At 57.7% G+C, this 22595-nt stretch overlaps 2 protein-coding genes across 11 annotated transcripts in view; both read left to right on the top strand.

The window, feature by feature from the left end:
• The window catches only part of SECTM1 (secreted and transmembrane 1), a 16710-nt gene extending 7835 nt beyond the window's left edge, over positions 1-8875 (top strand). The window contains exons 2-8 of one of the 9 annotated variants that reach the window (XM_081804188.1): positions 2590-2737; positions 5298-5399; positions 5761-6072; positions 6862-6918; positions 7136-7299; positions 7458-7527; positions 7614-7738. In XM_081804188.1, coding sequence (XP_081660314.1) covers positions 2653-2737; positions 5298-5399; positions 5761-6072; positions 6862-6918; positions 7136-7299; positions 7458-7514 — 777 coding nt within the window. In that variant the 5' untranslated portion in view covers positions 2590-2652 and the 3' untranslated portion in view covers positions 7515-7527; positions 7614-7738. Of the gene's footprint in view, positions 1-2589; positions 2738-5297; positions 5400-5760; positions 6073-6861; positions 6919-7135; positions 7300-7457; positions 7532-7613 lie in introns of all 9 variants that reach the window. The other 8 variants (XM_031035800.2, XM_031035798.2, XM_031035799.2 and 5 more) reach the window with 8 other exon arrangements.
• Positions 8876-9391: 516 nt separating this feature from the next.
• Positions 9392-12887, top strand: CD7 (CD7 molecule). 2 transcript variants are annotated; one of them, XM_031035803.2, is made up of 4 exons: positions 9392-9791; positions 10952-11266; positions 11508-11638; positions 12395-12887. In XM_031035803.2, the coding sequence occupies exons 1-4, from the start codon at positions 9716-9718 to the stop codon at positions 12452-12454; spliced, it is 582 nt and encodes a 193-aa protein (XP_030891663.1). In that variant the 5' UTR covers positions 9392-9715; the 3' UTR covers positions 12455-12887. The 2 variants fall into 2 exon arrangements, with proteins under 2 accessions (XP_030891663.1, XP_006740561.1); XM_006740498.3 differs by having other exon boundaries at positions 9459-9791; positions 12409-12887.
• Positions 12888-22595: the final 9708 nt, after the last annotated feature.

The following is a 22595-nucleotide window of genomic DNA, read 5'->3' on the forward strand; positions in this document are numbered from 1 at the left end:
CCCCTGTAGCCTGTTATACCACCAGAAACTACTGAATCAGGGGCGCCTGGGGGGCTCGGTCGGTTCAGCGACAGACCCTTGGTTTCGGCTCAGGTCATGATCTCAGGGTCGTGGGATCGAGCCCCGAGTGTGGCTCCATGCTCAGCACACAGTCTGCTTCTCTCTCTCTCCATCTCCCTCTGCCCCTCCCCCTGCTCGTGCGCTCTCACTCTCTCTCTCAAATAAATAAAATCTTAAAAAAAAAAAAAGAAACTACTGAATCAAGCTTCTCTAGGTTTTAGGAATGAACAGAGGGGCAAAAGCAATGGAAAGCCAGGGAGTGATTCCCCGGGGGCTTGGGAAGGGGCATGCCCTGGGTGCATGTCAGGGTCCAGGTCAGAGCTTGGCATGAGCCTCCTGGGCACCGATCGCTGGCCTGGCCTGCACCAGGGGTAAGAAAGGCACCCGAGGACCGCAGCGAGCAGCTCTGGGCCCTGGGCACTGTTACGTTCAACAGGTATCCATCCATGGACGGACAACTGCTCGGCGGGTGGGCAGCAGTTTCTCCTAACTTGTGAAATTTAGGAACACAGCTACTAGAACATTCCTAAGATGCCGGGCACATACAGCACATTGGCCAAAACCCTCGGTCGCAGGGACTCAGGGTCAGGGTCCTTGGAAGAAGGGCACATATGCACACAGGGGCCACTCGGCTCCTCGCCCCCGGGAGCCCAGAGCACCAGGACACCTGCGGGCACACCACACCCTGTATGCAACCCACCCCGGGACCCCAGAGCCCCATGTGGATTGAGAGGGAAGGAAAGCCTCCATCCATCAGCCTGGCCGTCGTCTGTCTGTCCCTCCTTATCTGTCTCTGGGGAGGACAAGCCGGCTCGGGCCAGGCCTGTGCCCGTGTGCACGACCCATGCCAGGGTCCCCTCCCCGCCCCCCCGAGGGTGGCGCCCACCCAGAGCCCCTGGGGCTGTGCCACTCAGGAGGCCAGGAGCGCAGGTGGTTTGCATTTAACATTCTTGAAACTCTCTTCCCGTCTCAAATTAGATGTTTCTTTCAAAAGCTGGGTCTAGCCATTTTCCTTTCATGGTGAGATTGTGTGGGGCAGGGTGGGCCTTCTCTTGCTGCTCCAAGGCCCCCAGATCAGCGGGTTTTCACGTAAGACCCCACCGGGAAACCCGCCAGGAACCCCCAGGTTGGCTGATGGGGTCAAGATGGGAGGACAGGCCCGCCTGCTCAGGCCCCCGGGGGTCTGGGGAGCTCGACGCAGCAGCACAAAATGGGGGTGCTCTGTGGCCCTGGTGGGGCTGGGGTCATTCCTGCCAGCACGACTCCCCTTACTGGGGTCAGGACTGGGCCTGGTCACCGGTGGCCCCACGTGCCTGGAGGCCATTAAGTTCAAAGTTCCCTGGTGCCCCATTCTCCCCGAATGACCTGAGCCGAAACCAAGGGTCTGTCGCTGAACCGACCGAGCCCCCCAGGCGCCCCTGAATTCAAAACCAGAGTCCCGACCGTATGACATTCTGGAAAAGGCAGAACTATGGAGACACGAGGAACACCAGGGGTTGCCGGGTGTCAGGGGAAGGGGATGAGCAGGTGGAGCCCAGGGTTTTAGGACAGCTCTGTGGGGGACATAATGATGGATGCAAGTCATTATGCATTTGTCCAAACTCCCCTTGTGTTCAACACACGAGTGAGCCGTGAAGTATGCGAAGTAGGGACTTCAGGCAATGACCACGTGTCCACAGATTGTGATGTGTGACCCGCGACAGCACTCACACGTATCAACTCTGCACTTTCTGCCCAATTATTCTGTAAATCTAAAACTGCTCAAAGACAAAACAAAAAGTCTGTTACTATTATTTTTCAATCAAAAGGTCAACCAATGGTCTGGCAAGCAATTTTAAAATACTTTTGAATAGGGGCGCCTGGCCAGCTCAGTCGGAACGCGGGACTCTTGGTCTCGGGGTTGTGAGTTCGAGTCCCACGCTGGGTGCAGAGTTGATTTAAAAATAAAATCTTAAAAACGAATATATAAAATAAAATACTTTTAAATAGTTTGATCAGAAAAAATGTCACATTTAATGGAGACCAAGAGGGTCTCGGAAGCCCGCAATGGGCGCTTGCGTGGGAGGAGACGGAAGGCCCGCTGTGCGAGTCCCCCAGGAGGGCTCCTTTTGTTGACAAGAGCGTGTCCCCTAAGGGGGTCCCAAAAGGCAGCAGGGTCCCCCAGCCAAGGAAAGTGCAAGGGCGGGGAGGTCTGGGGATGGTGCCAGATCCCGAGTGGGCATGACCCGTGTCCACAGGAGCACAATTCAGGCCAGTTTTGCACATTTTATTATGATCCTGATGCTGTCAGCAGGTCTCTCTCCCAGTGGCTTCCCTCCTGGCTTGTCTGTGTTTCTTGTCTGTCTGTCTATCTGTCAGCGGCCAGCACTGTGTACATTATAAAGGTACAGAGAAAGTGCAGGAAAAGAGGCGGGGCGGGGGCTCTGGCATCCGTGCACAGCTGGTCAGGGAGGAGCTCAGGACTGCTGCCCGCCCCTGGCCAGGCTGCAGCCCAGGAGACCTCTGACTGTGTGGCTTTCCTTCCTCCAGAGAGGGTCCCAAGAACCAATGAGGAGGACGCGGGACCCCTGAGGCCTCCCTGTCCTGCTGGCCATGCCGACTTTGACATGCCCCCTCTCGGTGCCCCAGATGCTCCGGACCATCCTCCTGGCCGCCTCCCTGAGTGCTCAGAATGGAAGTAAGTCTCAGGATCCCACCCTGTCTACTGGGGGGCCCATCGAGGGGGTGGGGGAGGGCGAGGCAGGGGTGGGAGGGGCAGATCCACATCAGGCCCAGGTGGCGTCCATGGCCCTGAGGAGAGGGGCTGGCCCAGCACCCCTGGGCCATGATGGGATGAGCCAAGTTCCCCCATGGATGGCAGACGGGGATACCCGCTCCAGCGCCCAGTGATGACCGTCAGAACATGGGGGTGGCCAAGAGCGTGTCCAGGTTCCAAGGGAAAGAGGGTCCTGGCCAGTCAGTGACAAGTCCTGTAGCCAGAGGAGGGGCAGCAGGACAAGCCTGAGGATTCTCTGTCTCCGCTCTGGTACCGGATCCCTCCTTGGGCCAGCAGCTCCAGCATCCCCTGGGAGCTTGTTAGAAATGCAGACTCTCGGGACACGCTCGGCCCTGCAGAATCAGGACCAGTCCACGCACACGGCTCTAGGTCAGGGCAGTGCAGGCAGCCCCCTGAGGGGCTCCTCAAACATGCCGGTCCCCAGGCGCACTCCAAACCGGTGGAAGAGAATCACAGGCAGGGGGAGCTTCTGTAACTACTCCAGCAGTTCCCAGGTGCGGTCAGGGTGGGGCACCCCCAGGCCGGATCATTAGCACGTCTGGGATTGGCAGGAAACCCTTGAGCCGCAGAGGCCCCTCGTCCTGGAGCCCTGCTCCTGGGCATTGGACAGATGAGGGCAGTCCTGCCCGGCCCTCCGGGGTTCCTGCCCGGCCCTCCGGGGCTCCAGCCCGGCCCTCTGGGGTTCCTGCCTGGCCCTCCGGGGTTCCAGCCCTCTGCCGGGGTTCCAGCCCGGCCCTCTGGGGTTCCATCCCGGCCCTCCGGGGTTCCTGCCTGGCCCTCCGGGGTTCCAGCCCTCTGCCGGGGTTCCAGCCCGGCCCTCCGGGGTTCCAGCCCGGCCCTCCGGGGTTCCAGCCCTCTGCCGGGGTTCCTGCCCGGCCCTCCGGGGCTCCATCCCGGCCCTCCGGGGTTCCTGCCCAGCCCTCCGGGGTTCCAGCCCTCTGTCGGGGTTCCAGCCCGGCTCTCTGGGTTTCCAGCCTGGCCCTCTGGGGTTCCTGCCCCACCCTCCGGGGTTCCAGCCCTCTGCTGGGCTCTGGCAGCCCGAGTCAGCCCCCCCATGGGTGTGATGACAGCTCCTGCAACCAGGGTGGAGGGCTCTGTCCCGGCCTGGGGTCCCCCACCCAGCGGCCCCTCTATAGGTGGAGCGGGGGTGCTTTAGAGTTGTTTGAATTTTTATGACAGGTGTGTGTTTATGCAGCACTTTGACGATTTTGTAAAGATGCAGAGAAGGCATTTTATTTTTTTATTTAAATTCAATTAATTAACATATAATGTATTACCGGTTTCAGAGGTAGAGGTCCGGGATTCATCATCAGTCTCATACCACACCCAGTGCTCATCACATCACGTGCCCTCCTTAGTGCCCGTCACCCAGTGGCCCTATGTCCTCTCCCCTCCCCGCCAGCAACCCTCAGTTTGTCTCCTATGATTGAGTCTCTTATGGTTTGTCTCCCTCTCTGGTTTCATCTTGTTTTATTTTTTCCTCTCTTCCCCTATGCTCCTGTTTTGTTTCTTAAATTTCACATATGAGTGAAATCATATAATTGTCTTTCTCTGATTGACTTACTTAAACTTTGCATAATACCCTCCGGTTCCGTCCACATCGTTGCAAGTGGCAAGACTTCATTCTTCCTGATGGCTGAGTAGTATTCCATTGTCTACATAGCCCACCTCGGCAGAGAAGGCATTTTAAAACCCCGCCTCAGAACGAACACTCCAGTGGCTGAGGGGGACAGTGGGGAGACTCGGGTCAAGTTCCTGCCGTGGACAGGCATGTGGTGGTCTTCCATCCATGGGGCCTTGACTGGCCCCGCTGTAGCCCCCTTCTGGGACACGGGGAGCTTCCCGCTGGCTCCCACGGGCTCCCTGAATCGAGCTCTCCCTCTCCACTCTGCCGCCCGCCGGCCCGTGCCCGCCGGCTGAGCTGCCCCGCTGGCTGCGCTCACAAGGTACCAGCTGTGACTGTGGCCTGGGGGGAGCCCACTGCCCCCCGACACTCCGGGTGGGCTAGGCCCGTGCCTGCCTGCAGAGCTTCCACCTCAACACACCCTCGCTCCCGTGGGCATCCAGGGCCCCTGGCACGTGGCCACACATGCACCTGCCATGCTGTGTGGACTTGGTGAAATGCGCTGAACAGTGGGCTCACCCAGCACACGGTGTGCCCAGAGCTCATGCCGCTCTCTGGCGTCTGTCCGCCTGTGTCCAGTCCCCGGTGGCAACTGCCGCAGCAGGACAGGAGGATGGCTGGGCCGGCTGGCTCGCATCGCGTGGGGCGCCGGGTGCCGCGTGCCGGCGCCCCAGGTCCCCGGCCGTCAGAGTTCGCCCAGATCGTGCAGTGAGTCTGGCAACGGGTGAATGTGCTCCAGGACTCGGCCCCCCAAGATGGTGGGGCTGGTTCCACAGCCGGCAGGGGAGGTGGGGGTCCGTGCTCGCCTCTGACACCGGCGGCGTCGGTGTCCTGCAGGAGCCGGGGACCTTCCTTGTGGATCCGGATGTGCACACCTGGCCCAGGACCCTGGGGATGGTGAGGCGGCTGCAGGCCCGGCCGAGACTCAACCACACTCGCGTGAGTGGGCAGAGCGTGCACGTGCCTCCTTCTGCCCCAGAGTCCACCTGCGAGGAAGGGGGCTCTGGGGGATGTGCCCAGACACAGTGACAGGCCACACCAGCCGCGCGGGGGGCGTACATGCACGTGCACACAGCCTCCCCCTTTTATTTCTGTGTTGTTTTCCCCCTCGAGGCACACGTGCTGATTTGTCTGATCGATGTGTATGTAGCTCACCGTGTTCTCCACTACCCTGAGCCGGGCCCGTGTGCCCCTGGGGGCCTTGCCTTGTCACCGTCCCTCCCTCTGCCCCAGGGAGGGTGGTCAGTGAACGTCCTGAGGCCCAGCCATGACCCGTGTGTGACCCATCCCCTGCACACAGAATGGGACAACCCCATCTGCACCGAAGGAGTGGTTTCCGTGTCCAGAGGGGAGCGTGCCGTGATGGCCTGCAACATCTCCAACCCCTTCCTCAGCGTGACCATCTACCTGAGCTCCCATGGGAAGAACTTCAAGCCCATCTTCAGCATGCGGCCCACAGGATGCTTCTGCCAGGGAGGCTGGCGGCTCCAGGTTCAGGGAAGCGTGGCCCAGCTGGTGATCAATGACGCGAGCCACACCCAGGCAGGATCCTACAGGTGGCATCTGCAAGGTCTGCAGAGAAATATCAAAGTCACCACACTGAACGTGTCAGGTGAGGGGCGGCACCTTCATCCCCCCACCCTACCTATCTGGGAGGGGCAGCGGGGGGCGGGAGCCGTTCTCTTCCCCCTGCAGAAGTGCAGAAATGCTCAGGGCCGCTGGATGGGGCCCACAGAGAGCAGGCCTGCGTTCCAACAAAGCAGAATGAAACAAGACAGGCCTCCGCTCCTCCAAGGACCTGTACCCCAAGGGGGCTCAGGCTGGGGGGCTGCCCTGTCCGGCGAGGAGGCTAGGCCCATGCACCTTTCTCCCGTTCCACCCCAAACCTCCTCCCACTCACTACCTCTGGGGTGGGATTCCACCTGCAATCCCAGTGCTCCCTGAGGCCCCTGCAGAGCTTGGTCTGCCCCTGAAGGTCCTGCCTTCCTGCCCTCACTCAGAGGCCCCATGATCCCCCGGTTTCTCCAGCCAGCCCCAAGCTAGCCCGAGCTGGCCCCGCTGCCCCAGCCTTGTCCTGGACATTGTCCACCTGAAGAGCCCAGTGGTCCCCCAGACCAGGGCCTCCCCTCCGACCAATCCACACCCATCCCCCCACCTCCTGCCGACCCCTCAGGTGAGCAGTTCCTCACTTTCCCTCCATTTGGAGTAATGCTCCCTGTCCCCACACCCCCTCCAGGACACTGCTCAAACCCACAGGCACCACCCCCCCCCAGTTCCTGAGCTGTGGGGTGCCTGAGAACGGTGCCCCCAGCCTGGCCAGGCCCGGGGAAGGGACCCAGCGAGCCCTCTGTGGACTCCTGGTACTCTGGTCTCATCTGATACCTGGTCTCACCTGCATCAGGGGCAGAGTCCCAAGACCTGAAGGTGAGAGGACGCCCGCTCTTCACACATCCCTACAGTAGGTGTTTTTACCCTACACCCAGGTACCCCCAGGAAGCCCCCTCAGGTCCCCCCAGGCTGTCCCCATCCTCCGTGCCAACACCCCTGTCCATCCTGCACACTGCCCCCTGCCCCCTGCCCTTGGGGGTGGTGTCTCCCTCAAGGGTGCACTCAAGGCAGGCAGTGATTCCTCGTGAGTGAACAAATGATGTCCCCCCTCCCCCCGCTTCCCACAGGCCCAGAGACGCCACGCCCGTCCAAGGCCAGAGACCAGTTCAGGGTGGCCCCTGTGGTCATCGGCATCATTGCCAGCCTCGTTTTCCTGGTGGTCATCGGGTTAGTCTGCACCAGAGGCAGAGTTCCCCTGCCCTATTCCCGCCAGAAGTGCTCAGGGCCCCAGGTATGAGGCCCTGCACCTAGTCTGTGGGCTGGTGGGGGTGGGCGTCACCCCAGGCCCAGAGAGCACGCGCCCCTCCCTCAGGGGACCCCAGCTGGCTGTGGCAGATGCCTCCCTCCTGGTCAGGCCCACTGGGTCCCCAAAGCACTCATTTGTCCCAGGACACCCTGGGGGCAGCACAGAGAGGCTGGACTTCCTGCTCCTTCCGGGAGACCTAGGACGTGTGGCCCAGTGGGTACGTCTGCATGTGTGTGAGCACACGTGACCTAAGCCCACACAGATTCTAGCACGATTCGCATCCTTCCCTCCCTCCTCAGGAGAGATGGCTCTGAGCTGGAAGACGGAGGGCCTGTGAGGAGGGTGATAAACAGGCCTGAAACCCAGAACCGACTCCAGGAGTCCTGCCCCACTCTGAGGCCACCAGCACCCGCACTCACCCCCCCAGGAGTGGAGCCCCGTGTGTCCCACCTCCATCTGGTTGACAGATGCCCAGGAACCACGCAGCGGTGGCAGACAGAAGCAGCCCCTGTCCCTGCCTGCTGGCACCAGAGACCTGCTCAGCCCTTCAGCCCAAGGAGCAAGCTCTCTGCCCACCCTGGAGCGGGGGGTGGGCAGGGGGAGAGGACGGGACTCAGGCTGGCAGCTGCTTCTCCTCGGCCTTCCCCCCCATCCCCACCCCGGGCCAGTGGTTGGCTCCTCCCCACCTCAGCCTTCTGCAGGTGTCTCAGCTCCCCGACTCCCCCTCATCAGACTCTGTGGTCAAAAATGGGAAAATCTCAGGGGTGCCTGTAGGGCTCAGTCGGTGACTCAGTGGTTAAGCATCTGCCTTCGGCTCAGGGCATGATCCCAGGGTCCTGGGATTGCGCCCTGCTCAGCGGGGAGTCAGCTTCTCCCTCTCTCTCTGCCTCTCCGCTGGCTTATGCCCTCTCTCTTCCTCCCTCCCTCTCTCTCTCTCAAATAAAAAAATTAAAAATCTTTAAAAAAAAAGGGGGGGATCTCAACTTCCGAAACATTTGACCTCAAAGAACCTCTCCCTTCTCTGCTCCATCAGGGCCAGGGGTCTGGGCTTCAAGCCTCAGGTACGGAAGGCACACACTGTTGTACCCTTGGAGATGCCCCAGCGTGAGTCTGAAGTTGGTCTTGGGCGCCATCCTGTCTTTGCACTGGGCGAGAACAAGTTTGGCAATCCCTCCAGCCAGCAGTCCTGGAGTCAAGCTGCGGCGGATGGAGGCCTGGGGTGGAGCGCCGGCCCCACCCCCGCCACGAGGGGGCGCGGTACCAGAGCCCCTCTCGTAGGGAGGCGGACAGGTGGCACCTGGCAGTCAGGTGTCCACACAACCCTCCCCACCCCCGACCTCCCAGCCCCAGGGTTCCCTTCCCCCACCTGCCCACCTGCCCGCCCTTCCCCATCCCAAACCTGTTTTGTCAGATGTCTTCATAATCACAACTGTGAAACTCCATGAAATGGATTCTTAAGAGGGACACACAGGTTTTTTCTAAACTACACATTCAGTGCTCTGAAAACCCATAACCCTAATCCTTACGATGAATAAAATAAATCAACCAAGAAATCATCAAATGACCTGAGAAATACACATTTTTTAAGTGGGGAAGAACATAAAAACCAAAAGAAGCTGCTTCCTGTCTTAAAGCACTAAAAAGGCAGAAGGCGTCGAAAGATGCCAACGGGGGGGGGGTCCTCCCTCACTGCGGAGAGCCCCAGACTGGAGGCCCTACCTGGTGCCTTGACTTCGGCCTAGGCCTACAGGGAAGTCCCGGGCCTGGGTCTTTGACTGTTTTCATTTTCTCCTTGCTGCTTGTGTTTTCGAGGGTTTCTCTAAGGAGATTGAGTTCTGGGGCCTTTCAACGCCCTCCCTCCAGGCCCCGCCCCTGCCTCCAGGGCCCTCCCCGCCCTCCAGGCCCCGTCCCCACAATGTAGGGGTCACTGAATTGTAGGCCAGATTTCTGGGCATAAATCAGGTTCAGCAGGAAGTGACCCAGAGGACCCAGGGCATCTGAAGCCTGAACCCACCCCACCCAGGACTCCCCTGGCTTTCTCCTGGTCCTGCCCCCCACCTCGGGCCTGTGGGACACAGCAGGAGTGGGGGACCGGGACAACTGGTCACCCATTGGGCACTCAGCAGGACAGTGTGGAGGGGGTGAGGACTGCCCCTCCCAGCCTGGCCCTCAACACCTCCCCTTGCCCGTGGCACCGCCTCCAGGGAGCCCTCCTGGAGTGCCTGGACCACCAGTCACCGCCTCCCGCCCTTGCATCGTTGCCTGGGGGTTTAGGGGCGGTGCCTGCGAGCTGGTGGCACGCAATTAAGTGCTGCAGACAGGAAGAGTCTCAGCCAGCTGTGAGAGGGGGCCCTGCCTTTCCCTTGTCGCTGGGTCTGTGGTGGGCAGGGTGGTGGTGAGCATGGCCCCAGAGCTCCCACGGCTCCCTGTGCGCCTCACACTCGCCTGTACCCTACTCAGGGCTCTGGCCACCCAAGGTAAGCCCTCCCCATGTACCCACTGTGCTCCCCCAAAGTGGGCTCTGTGCCCCCACCTGGGGATGCTCCTTCCTGGGAAGGGGGTGGTCTGGGGATGCTGAGTGTGACCTCCCCACAAAGCAAACCCCCTCCCCCCCCCACCCCCCGGTCAGTGACGTCTGGGTGCAGAATCACCACGGCTCTGGTCTTTTTCTTTGCTTAAATGTCTGGAGATACTCTTTTCAATAATTAGCGAGGTTGCCTTGGTTATGCGAGAATGTTGTCCTTTAAGTTTGCTTTTTAAAACAGATACATGTGCAAAGTTCTGCAATAAGACGGAAATATCAGTGCAGTGAGGTGGGGAGACTCAGCAGAAAAAAAAAAAAAAAAGAAGCTCCAGAATTTAGTTTGCTGAGAAGCTGATGTTTGGATTACATTAAGGAAGGTTCATGGGGATGCCGGGGTGGCTCAGTGAGTTAAGCATCTGCCTTCGGCTCAGGTCATGGTCCCAGGGTTCTGGGATAGAGTCCCGCATCGGGCTCCCTGCTCAGTGGGGGGGGCCTGCTTCTCCCTCTGCCTGCCGCTCCCCCTTCTTGTGCTCTCTCTGACAAATAAAATAAAATAAAAAATAAAATAAAATAATAATAAAGAAGGTTCATGTTTGCACCAGGAAGCTGGTCCAGCTGGGCCCCGGGTAGGCAGACAGGGACACTTCTGGGTGTCCCTCGGACAAGCACAGATGTGCCCACCGCACAGAGCCACCAGCTCAGGTGCCTGGAAATGGTGAGGACACTGAGGCAGCCAGCAATGGAAAGAGAGAGGAGACAGCACAGGCCCTCCGGCTATCTTGGGCGCAGTCTGTTAAGAGAGGGAGAAGGTGTAGGGTGGGCAGAAGTGGCCAGAGCCCAGGGAAGAACCAGCTGCAGCCTGAACTTCCCCGGGGCCCCAGGGTGGGGCGAGGTCACAGGCAGCTGGCCCCCCGCGTGACCCCATCAGCGTTCACACACGGCCCCTGGGGTGCTGGTGCCCAGGAGCAGCATCCAGTGAGATGCTTCCCTGTGGTGACATGGCCAGAGGGGGCTGTCCCAGGGCCCCTCTGTCCCTCCACTGTCCCCTGCAGAGACAGGAGGGTCCCTGCCCCTCTGGCCAGGCTGTGGTGACAGCAGGGGTCCTTCCTGCAGAGGTGCGGCAGTTCCCCCCCTACACGATTGCCCCCGAGGGGGGCTCCATCAGCATCACCTGCTCCACGAGCGGGTCCCTGTCTGGGGTCTTCCTGAAGCAAAGGTTGCCGAAGCCCACCAGTGTGATTTACTATGAAGACAAGAAGCCGCCCACCGTAGATGAGCGCTTCCGAGGTCGCATTGCCTTCTCCGGGCTGCAGCACAACCTGACCATCACCCTGAGCCACCTGCAGCTGTCTGACACTGGCGCTTATGCCTGCCAGGCGGTCATGGACGACGTGGTCTGGGGCCCTGACACCTTGGTGGTGGTGACAGGTAGGGAACATGCCTACCCTGGAACCCGCTCCACCTACCTGCTGGGCAGGCAGCTCCACCTGCCCTTGTCTGCCCTGACGTGTCCTCTACCCTTGCTTAAGTTGTTCATTCCAGCTCGAGCCCACTGCCTCCAGGAAGCCCCCTGGATTGCCCATTCCCCCACTCCAGAGCCCCTCTGTGAACCCCGAAGGCTCTCATGGAATCCACCACCTGCCACGTGACTCTCCACTCCTCTTCACAGACAAAGTGCCCCAGGAAGCAGACATGTGCCAGAAGGCTCAGCTGATCTCTGCCCTCCCTGTGGTCCTGGCGATGAGCTTCTTCTTCCTCGGGCTGGGGATAGGGGCAGTGTGTGTGCTGAAGAAGACACAGGTCAGTGTGGACCCCCAAATCCCATCTGTGTCCCTATAAGCCAGCTCCTCTAAGAAAGCAGGGAGGGAAGGAGAGGGTTAAGCCCCAGAGAAACCCCGGGACACACCCATCCCCTCATCAGGGCCCCTGGGAGTTCTGAGGGTTCAGATGGCAGGGTCCAAGGTGGGAGGGAAACCCAGGAACTGGAGCCATGAGCAGGGACGGGCATGAGCCCAGGGGGATGACAGACATTGAGGGGCGAGCGGAGGGTCTAGGGAGATGTTCAGAGAGCTGGGGAGGCATGTGTGTGAGTCTGTGTGTGCGTCTGTGAGCATCGTGTGCACATGTACGTGTGAGTTGTAGGTGTGAGATTGGTGTGAGCAGGTGTGAACATGCACTGGGCCGGGGGTGACAGAGACAGGTGCCAGGAAGTGGTCAGCTCTGCCCTGGTCACTCACTTGCCTTTGCCCAGCTCCACATCACCTTGAGACAGCCCACCCCCCCAGGTCCCTAGGGCAAGGTCCCTTTCATACTTCACCTCCCTGCCACTGCCCCCCTAGGCTCTGTTCCCACGCCCATCCTACCCCCCCTACCCACCCCCAGCCTGGGGCAGCTCGGGAAACCTCGGGGCTGCCCAAGGCCGCTTGTGAACTGACTTCATGTGGGCCCCGAGGCCCAGCAGTGTTTCAAGGGTGGAATCAAAAAGCTTCCTAAGGGGGTATGCATTGAAGAAAGAGGGTGCCCCAGAACGAGCTGGACCCTGTACAAAGAGGATAGGCTTTATCTTTCAGGTCAAGAAACTGTGCTGCTTGGAGGATAAGAACTCAGCATGTGTAGTGTATGAGGACATGTCCTATAGAGGCCAAAACAGGATGTCCACCCCCAACGAGTACCAGTGAGCCCGGCAGGCCCCCCCCAGGCCTCCCTCTGCCCAGGCGCAGCTCAAAGAGGACCGCCTGACCCAGTGAGGTCACACAGGCAGCTCCCTGCAGCCATCAGCCTCCTGGCGTCCCCGTGCCTTCTCCAGGAAGCCTTCCTTGCCTACCTCCTGCCTTCCAGGCTGCCCTGCCTGGCTGGTTCTGGCACCCTGGGCCCACCAGGGAGGAAGCTTCTGTGTCCTGATGCTTGCTGCCATTCCCCTCACACGGCAAGAGGGGCTTCTCTCTGTATGGACTTGGGCCCAGGGCCTGGTGGAGGGACAAGAGGGAGGGGAAGCTCAGTCCCCAACCCAGGCTTGCCAGAAATAAAGTGCTTCTCTTCTCCCCTTTCCGACTCCAGCTTCTATTTCTCAACCAGCTCAGAGCCAAGGAGGGAGAGGGCTTGACTGACTCCCCTCCCCAAAAATCTTCCAGGACTTTTGCAGCCGGTGTGATTATGTGTGAGACCACTGAGGAAGGAGAGGAGCAAGGGGGCACTTCTGAACTCCAGGCCCCAGGAGGCCTCTATAGCCCTGGATGGGCTGCAGAAGGGGCAAATCAGCCAGTGTTCTCACCCACCTTTGTCAGGCTCCCACCCCCCTCCCCCCTCCCCCCCCACTGGGGTGCACACTAGCATGCACACATAACACTCTCTCTCTCAAATAAATAAATAAATAGGGACACCTGGGTGCCTCAGGTGGTTGAGTGACCCCCTGTTGATTTGGGCTCAGGTCATGGTCTCTGGGGCATGGGGATGTGGGATTGAGCCCCACCTCAGTCTCCCCACTCAGCAGGGAGTCTCCTCTCCTCCTGCTCACTTGCTCCTCCCCCCCACAGGCTCTCTCTCTCTCTCTCTCTCTCTCTCTCAAATAAATAAAATAAATCTTTAAGAAAAACACGACTGGGATGCCTGGGTGGCTCAGTCAGTTAAACGTCTGCCTTTGGCTCGGGTCATGATCCCAGAGTCCTGGGATTGAGCCCCACATTGGGCTCCTTGCTCAGTGGGGAGCCTCCTTCTCCCTCCACCTGCCCCTCCCCCTGCTTGTGCTCTCTCTCTCTCTAATAAATAAATAAATAAAATCAAAAAAAAAAGAAAAGAAAAACACATGACAAGATCCACAAATGGGGAGGGAGGGGAATAAATTACAGAAAAAGGGTTAATATGCTTAATTTATAAAGATCTGAATCAATAGAAAGAAAACAAAAACTTGGATAAAAGTGTACAAATAGCAGAAAATGAGTGATAAACAGGAAAAGCAGGAAACCATTCAAATTGCTAGTTATCAATGAGATATCAGTTGAAATGAGATAACCCTTCACCCACTCATTGGGTTTGCAAAGATCAAAGTGTTGTTAAGGTATGATGTTCCTTTTACTTGGAAATCCCACGTCTAGAATTGCATCTTCGGGAAATGATCTTTGGGCACAGAGACAAAATTACAGTGATATCCATTGCTTGCTTTTGATACAACTCAGAAATCATCTAAATGTCCAAAAAAGAGAATTGCTTTATCCACTATGGTGCATCCATACAGCAAGCATTAAAATGGCTCTGGGTATGGAAAGTATGTGTGACCCCATGTTTATAAAGCACAGGAGGGCATGTGGTATATTTTCATGTCCAGAATGGAAGAACAGACGGGGGTTTGACACTGGTTCTCCCTGGGTGCTGGAACGTGTGTTTGCCAGGGCGGGGAGTCACCAGGACACCTCAGGCTTGGGGTAAGCGACTTAGAACGTGGTCTCAGTGGTTCTTGTGGAGGGCACCAGGGACCGGCCACTGGGACCCAAATGGCAGTCAGGAAGACCAACAGAGTCACCAGGTCCTGGTGTCCCCACCTCCCAGGGACCCCCAGGAGAAATGCAGGCTGCCCTGCAGACCTGGGTACACAGCAGGTGTCTATCACTTGCCTTCTGGCTTCTGGTCCCCACTCCTGACCACTCATCAGCATGGCCTTGGACATGTCCTGCCTCTGGGCCTCAATTTCCCCTCTATAAATGAGGGGTGTGGGGTCTACACTCTCTTTAGGAGCGGGGCTCTGTGATTTCCAGGCCAGGCTGGACTCGCTTCCCACTGCCCCCCTCCCCAACCGTCGGCTCCCAGGGGCCTCAGCCCTCCCCCCACTCCCCACCCTTCTGAAACAACTTCCTGTAGATGAAAGACATCCCCTCTAGCCTGCCCGCAGAGGCTCTTGTCACCTGAGGTAGTCTTGGTCTGACCCCACCCCAGTGACCAGAGGCTGTGCCCGAGTCTCAGCCCCATGGTCCTCCTCCCGCCTCACGATCCCCCTCTAACCTCCATGCTCATGATTGTCCCATGACCATTTGCTTCTCTCTCTATACTCCAGACTGTGACAATGTGGGCGGCAGGGCTGGGTTCCCCTTCCATGTCCCCCACCTCTCCCAACCCTTAACGAGCATCACCGTGTGCTGGTCATGTTAAAGATAGATAGACAGACAGACATATACTTAAATATGCCTGGTTCATTCCTCTCATGACAAATAGCCTGAGCATTGTCTGAGTCCTGGTTCCCCACTATCTTCCTCTGTGCCTGAGCTTCTCAGGCTTCAAATTCACGTGACATGAGATTTCTCAGAGACAACTCTGAATTCAAGAAGACAATGGAATAATACCCTTAAATATTGAAAGAAAATAGCTTGTACTTGAAATGTTAAGTTATCGTTTCAGTGTAAGGATGTAACAAAGATCTTCTCAGGCACATAAAGTCTTAAGACACTCCATCAAGAATCGACTTTGGAATCACTCTTGGAGGCAGTGTTCAAATAAAGGAGACCCAAACACAGGAGGCATTACATGAGAAAAAAGACGGAAATAACAAGCGAGTTTACTTTCATCCAAAAAACAATGACTAAAGAAAATAAACATACAATCTATAATATATGTGCAATCTGCATAACAATCTAGAACTAAAACTGTAGATAATACCAGCACAACAAGATGGGGAGGATGGAGATGAAAAACAATGAGAACACGCTAAGACATCTAACTCGTCAGAAGGAAGACGCAGACAGCGGACAAAGATAAGGTTAAGAAATCAATCCATGTAAGTGAACAGGAAGGGGATCCAGGGTGGCCGCAGTAGAACCCAAACAGAACATACTACATAAACCAGCAGAAAGAGATGCCCAGAAGAAACAGGAAAAGAAAAAATAAATAAACGCAAAGAATGTGCAGTGAATAGAAAATATGAAATGAGGTGAAAACATAAACTAACTTTAAGAGCAAGTACAATTAGTCCCAATGACAGGCTTCCAACTAAAGTAATTTATACAGGGGCACCTGGGTGGTTCAGTCAGTTGGACATCTGCCTTCGGCTCAGGTCATGATCCCAGGGTTCTGGAATCGAGTCCCGCATTGGGCTCCCTGCTCAGGGGGAGTCTGCTGCTCCCCCTGCTTGTGCTCTCTCTCTCTCTCTCTCTGTCTCTCTGTCAGATAAATAAATAAATAAATAAATAAATAAATAAATAAATAAATAAATTATTTAGAAAAAAGGTAATTATACAATAAACACTTTCACAGTAAATGTAAATGGATTAAACTCACCAATTAAAAGATCATGTCAAACTGGGTTTAAAAGAAAAGATTCAACATTATATGGTCTGCAAGAGACAACAATAGGTTGGAAATAAAAGGGTGGAAAACATAAAAAACAAGCATGAACCAAAAGAAAGGAATTATCAATCTTATTTTCCAACAAAATAGAAATACTGGTAAAAACAACAATAAAATGAAAATATAGAACCAATGTAGATACATATGAACCTAAAAATAAACAGGTAAAATAAGTAAAGCCAGGAATGACAAAGGCACTGGGAAAAGTTGATAAATCAACCATTTCAACCTGAGGTTTTAGTGAGACCCTTCAAATCTGAATCATGCTGTTGATCAATATGGAATTCGACACTCATCAAGCAGAAACCACAGGTGAAACTTTTTTTTTAATGATCATTTACTGTCATCAGGTTCTGAGCAAAAACAGAAACAGAATGAGGTCTACAGGCCCAACGCTGTCTACACAAATTATAAACACGCACCCACAAAGTAGGAGTGCGCATTTTACCTTAACTAGATGCGTAGGATGGCGCACTTGAAACTCAAGAAGCCACCGATGGGAGAGCAGGGAGGGGTCAGGTGCACGACAGGAGAGCGTGCCCCGATGAGCTCGGCTCTGCACACTCAGGAGGGGCAGAGAGGGTGGTGAGTTCCCCCGGACAGGGCCCAGCCTCAGGGCCATGTGGCCACCTGCCTGCACCGCACCCGAGTCCTCACCCTGTCCCCCCGCTGGATGTGGTCGGGAAACAGCCTTACAGCTGGTCCTGGGTCAACGCGGAAAACACGGGGGCAGAATAAGTGTTCCCGGGGAAGAGCTGCAAGTCTAGCCCAGGGGAGCCTGAGCCTGTGCCGACCGAGAGTGGCTCTCTCCAGAAATAAACACAAAATCACAGGTAGAAATCAGGTACAAAAGTGACTATTCAGGATGAGAAAAGAAATCACAAATTTCAAAAAGCACCCAAACCATCCAGGAAATATTTTTAAATTAATGGACACCACCAACCATTCTGTTTCTTGCTACATAATTTCACTGCCTGCTCTGTGGCCTCCTCTTCAGATGACCAGGATTTTGTGATGCCGTTTTCTAGAGAGAGTACAGAGTTTAAATGCCGTTTCATCTAAAGCACAGCGCGGGCCAGGACGTGCTTGGCCAGCTGAGCCTACACAGAACATGTGCCTTGGCTCCCTACAAACACAGGGATTCCGGAAAATTCTGTCGAAAGACTCTCATCAAAAAAAGAACAAAAGGGGGATAGCATAGTTATAATTGTGCCGGGCTCATCATGGAGCGTCGTCCTGGAGATGAAAATGTGTTTTCACAGGCATGGATGAGCACCCAGATTTTGCCAACAATGTCCCACCCCAACTGCCTCACACCTCGTGCCCCGGCCAGCAGGGCAGCTCTCTGGAGGACACGAGCACCTCTCTTACCGCCCTCCGGCCTGCACCTTCCTGGGATGAGGTCACAGAGCCAGCCCTGGGGACAGTGGGTGTGCCTGGAAGAAATCCGTATTCTTCCCTGCGGCGGCTATAACACGTTACTACAAATCTGGTGGCTTAAAATAATGGAAATTTATTTTCTCACAATTCTGGATGCCAGAAATTCAAAATCGTGCCAGAGTGGGATGCTCCTGGAGGATCTGAGGGAGCATCAGCTCCAGGCTTCTCCCGTGCTGGAGGCTGCCTGCGATCTGCATTCCTTGGCCTGTGGCCTCTGTCATCACAGGGACTCTCCCTGGTGCCACCTATGTCCACATTTCTCTCTTCTTGCAGGGACACTGTCATATTGGATTTAGGGTCCATCCAAGATGGCCTCATCCTAACTTGATTGTGTCTGCAAAGACCCTAATCTCCAAATAAGGTCCCATTCACAGGTTCTGTGTGGGCACGAATTTTGGTTGGGGGGGGAGTACCATTCACCCCAGTATACCATCCCCCTCCCAAATAGATAGCAAAAACTTCTTCACTCTTGGACAGACTGCATGCCCATAAGTAGACCCCACTAAAGCCAAGGCCTGTATGCCCAGATTAACTTGGCCCCAGCCAGGCCCTGAGGGACTCCAGGCCAAGCCAAGGCCACCTGACGGCAGCACAGTGGAAGGAGACAGGGGCCTGCACCGCATGGTGAGAACGTCTTTAGCAAAGTGTACAGCACATCTGACCTGGCTTGGCCTGAGGCCTGAGCGCCGGGAGCTGCACGCACACCTGCCTGGGGCCCACCAGCTGGGCGGCCTCTAGAGATGCCACCCCCACCCACAGCCTCTAGGCACTGTAAAGTGGAGTGGTCACAGGAGGCGAGGTGGGGTCCAGGGGGTTGAGGGGCAGCACTGATCCTGGGTCGCAGACGTCCTGAAGCTCCCCTGAGGGTCTACTGTGGGGTTTGAGCTGCCTCCCACCGTGGGGATACACAGCAGATTTGCTGTGGGGTTAGCTCTGGGCCCCACGGGGACAGAAACACCCAGTTAAGCAGCGGTGGGTGCACAGCAAGAACACGCTGGGCCGTGCCTGATGGATGACCGTGTGGCTGAGACCAGTGTGGGGGTCCACACGTGAATCCAGGAGCAGGTTGTTGTCCCTCTACATGAGTGAGTGACTGAGTGGCCACTCTGCCCAGGGTACAGGGGTTAATAAACAAATTCAGGCTCCTGTCCCCACGGAGCCAGCATTCCTGGGGAGAGGAGGGGGATCTGAAAGGGAATACCCTGGGTGTCAGAAAGCCAGGGTGCAGGAAGAGCCTTGAGGGGCAGGGAGCGGGGGGGGGTGCTGCAATGCTGAAGGGGCTGGTGTGGGGACACCTGGGGACAATGTCCAGGCAAGGGAGATGGCAGACGTGCTGGGCAGGAGCTCGTGGTGTGTCTGGGAACCTGGTTGGATGTGAGAGGCAGGGGGCAGGGACCAGGGAAGGTGGGACAGGTGGTGCGGATAAGGGGGAGCCAGGCCACACGTTCAGTCTGGGAGGGCCAGGAGCATGTGACCTGACCGAGAGGATAACAGGGTCCCTCTGGCTGGGGACAGGGACAGAGGTGCATGGAGCCGATGGAGGCTGAGGACCATGAGAACGATCTGGTCTGGACACTGTGGCGGACCAGCAAGGGTTAAGCCAATGTCAAGCCTGGGCTGGCCTGAGCCGAGAAGAGAAGAGGGTGAAGGTTGTGGCCCTGTGGGTGTGAGAGCCCAAGCAGATGTCCTGGAGAGGGGAAGACCTCAGCTGAACACTGGGGTGGTCCTCAGCACTGGCCAAAGGCTGAAGGGCTCAGAGCTGCAGAGCCGTCTGCCCGCCCCCGTCACCACCTGCCCTGCAGGGCACAGAGCTGAGCTGCTGCAGACACCTGAGCAGCTGGGGGCTGCTGTGGGGGGAGCAGGAAGGAGCTGTGGGCCCGCCCCCACCAGCCTCACCTCTGCCCCAGGCCTGGTCAGGCCTGTAGCCCCAACCTCTGAATCCTCTGCAGCCCCCCAACACCCACAGAGGCAATAGAATAAGTCGCACCCGCATCCGGGTGTCTGTGTCTTTCACACTCAAATCAGGTAAAGGCAGAAATAAAGTATCTCCCCCCCACCCCCACCACCACCATCCTGGCAAACAAACGCCCACAGCCACCTGAAAGTCAGGCCCCAGCTCCAGGTCCCCCACCCCCACCCCGCAGTGAGGGCTCAGCCCCAACACAGGCCAGGGGTTCCCATGCGCCTGGCCACCAGTGCAGCTGGGGTCCTGGTGGGCCCAGGCCCCCACCCCTCAGGCCTCTAGAGCCCTTAGCCAGCCCTCCCCACCTGCCACTTACCGTTTTTTACCACTTTGCTTTCCCTCCTCCCCCTTCTTCCCCTTTTCCTTTCCTGTCTTCGGTCCCCTGGCTGAGGGGCGCCATCCCTTTCCAGACTCTCTGATCACCCTGCTGTCGGGTGGGCCTCGTCCAGGACCTCCCCAAGCCTTCCTGGTCTCCCAGGGGACAGACTGGCCATGGGCAGGCGGTCTGCCTGGGACCCACTCCCCTGCCCCGCGCCCTGCACCTGCCCCTCTCTGTCAGCCACGGGGCCCTGCCACCCCCTTTAATAAAGCCAAACCTGCCGTGGAGAAGCCAACAAGGTGACTGGATGCGTGGCTCTGGAAGAAGGGAGCACAAACACCCAGGGCAGGTCCTATGGCGCCAGCTGGACAAGCATTTGGAGCAGTGTCGAAACCACTGCCCCCACCGAAGTTCAGACCAGAGCAGCCCCAGGAGTTGGGGAGGGGACAGGGCTTTGCTTCACTGAAAGACCTGCAGGAGGGGTGGCATCTCCCCATTTGACAAAAGGGAATGGGAACGGGGAAAGACACACAGCAAATGGCCAGGGCAGTCGCACATGGGGCCTCGGGCCCCAGGGCCTGCATGCGAGCAGCCGCCTGCCCCTCTCTGTGCATGCAGCTCAGCTCAGTCTCAGGGCCTCCCAGGTCAAACATAAGGCTTCCCTGGAGACCACAGAGGAAGATACCAGAAAACCTGGGGGTGGGGCCAAGAGACTCCGTTGTGGGCTCCTTGGAACCATCCTGTGTCCAAAGCCGGCACCCTGGGTGGGAGGGAATGCCTGCTGTGGATGAGACATCAACTAGCTGGACACTGGGGTCCCCAGGCACTCTGGGTAAGATGGGGCTGCCTGGGTCCCAGGGGTCTTTGAGGAGCCTTCCAGGCCACAGCCTAGCCAAAGCCAGGAGGTACCTGCTGCCCACATCCTAGCCTCCAGCCTCCTGGCCATCACCTATAGACGCGGATAGGCCTGCCGCAGGGTCTGGGGACAGCTCCCAGGGGCTGAGGCAGGCGGCCTGCCTGCTCTGTGACCCTGCAGGGCGCCCCATGGCACTGGCAACAGGGAACCAGCCCAGACCCGCAGCTCCTCAAGGCCAGGTCCACCCTGCAAGCCCGGCAGGTCGACACCACAGGGGGCTGGGCTTCCTGTCTCTCAAAGGTGGGCAGGAGGCCACATCCTGTCTCTCCTGGGGTTCTCTTTCTTACGAAAACATCAGCTCTGGGACAGTGTTCTCTCAACCCCCAAAACCATCTACCCGTGGCCTGGGGCCTCCACCAGCTGCCCCTCATGCTTGGGACAGCCTCCACCCCTCCACGACTCCCCACCACATAAGACCACCACCCCATCATGGTGGGATGGAACTTTCTGGTCCTCCTATAGTCTCAACCACCCAACAGCTGCTGGGCAACTGCCAGTCTAGGCCAGGCGAGCAAGGCCCAGAGGATGCCCCACGTGGTAGAAAGCCCAGGAAAGAAGACCCCTTTGGGAGTGATACCCCATAGAAGTGATTTCCCCAGAGGAGGCAAAGCTGTTTAAAAGCATGCACGCTGCTACAATCCGAGTGACGTGGCTCCTTAACCCTGATGGCCCCATCCCACCCATCTTGTGTACCCACGCTGGGTGGTCAGGCTGAACACCTCCTTGCACATGGTCGGGCCCTGCCCACACGCCCTGGCCCCTTCCTTCCGGCCATGTCTGCCCATCTCAGCTAGCCACCCTCCCAGGGCCTCTAGAATCCCCTGCCAGGCAGAGCTGGCTTGGTGGGGACTCCACTCCCATCTCCTTCCAGGGGGCCAGGGGAAGGGTCCACGCAAAGGAGGGGCCCTGAGGGGCAGCTGCATCCACAGCTACCCTGCACACCCCTCCACATCTTTGCCCTGCCCTGCCCTGCCCCACCTACAGCTCGCTCTTCTTCCCATCAGCCTGCCTCTGACGGCCTTGACCGCCCCGGGGGACAAGCAGGCCCTGGCCTCGCAGACAATGGCCAAGTGGGGCCCCCAGCCCTCCGTGGACGCAGTGGAGCCCTCGTCCACCTGCCCTGCTCAGCAGCCAGCCGCCTTGCTCAGAGGAGGGCCCATGCCCCCTGGCGGCAGGACTCAGCAGTGGCGGGGCGCCCACCCAGCTCGCGTCTTCTGGCTCGCCACACCGGGCCTGGAAGGCAGTGCCGCGTTCGCCGACTCTCCTTGACGGCTGGAGAAACCGCGGCCTACCGGTGGCAGGAGCCTTGGATAGAAATGGAGCACTGCCAGCCTCAAGGCGACTTCCCCGGGCGCGGGGCTCACGGAGAAACGAGCACGCCCACGGCCGTCCACGGTGGTCCACAGCTTGGCGTCTTGGAGGCCTTTGGGCCTTTTGATCGCCTCTCAGTGGACCCCCTGCAGGGTCTGAGGCCCGACGTTCCACCCCCGGGGCCTGGGGTTGGCCTCAAAACTCCCACAGTTGTTAAGTCCTGGGCGTTAAGCCTAGTCACAAATGTCAATGTGGGGAGGCCTCTCTCTCTCTACCAGAATTCAATCCCATTGCTACGTGGGGCGACCGGATGCCAGGGCTCAGGCGGGAAAGGACTCACCGAGCAGAGCAAAGGAAAGAGAAGTTTATGAATACGTGCCAGGGAGTAGTGGGCAGGACAGCGGGGGAGAGACTGCCTGCCAGGAAGGGGTGGGGCTGTAGTTAAGGGGGGGTGGGGGCCGAGGGGGCACGGGAACGT

This window comes from Leptonychotes weddellii, chromosome 15, assembly GCF_054177405.1.
Source record: "Leptonychotes weddellii isolate Sample4059 chromosome 15, ASM5417740v2, whole genome shotgun sequence".
Lineage (NCBI taxonomy): Eukaryota > Metazoa > Chordata > Mammalia > Carnivora > Phocidae > Leptonychotes > Leptonychotes weddellii.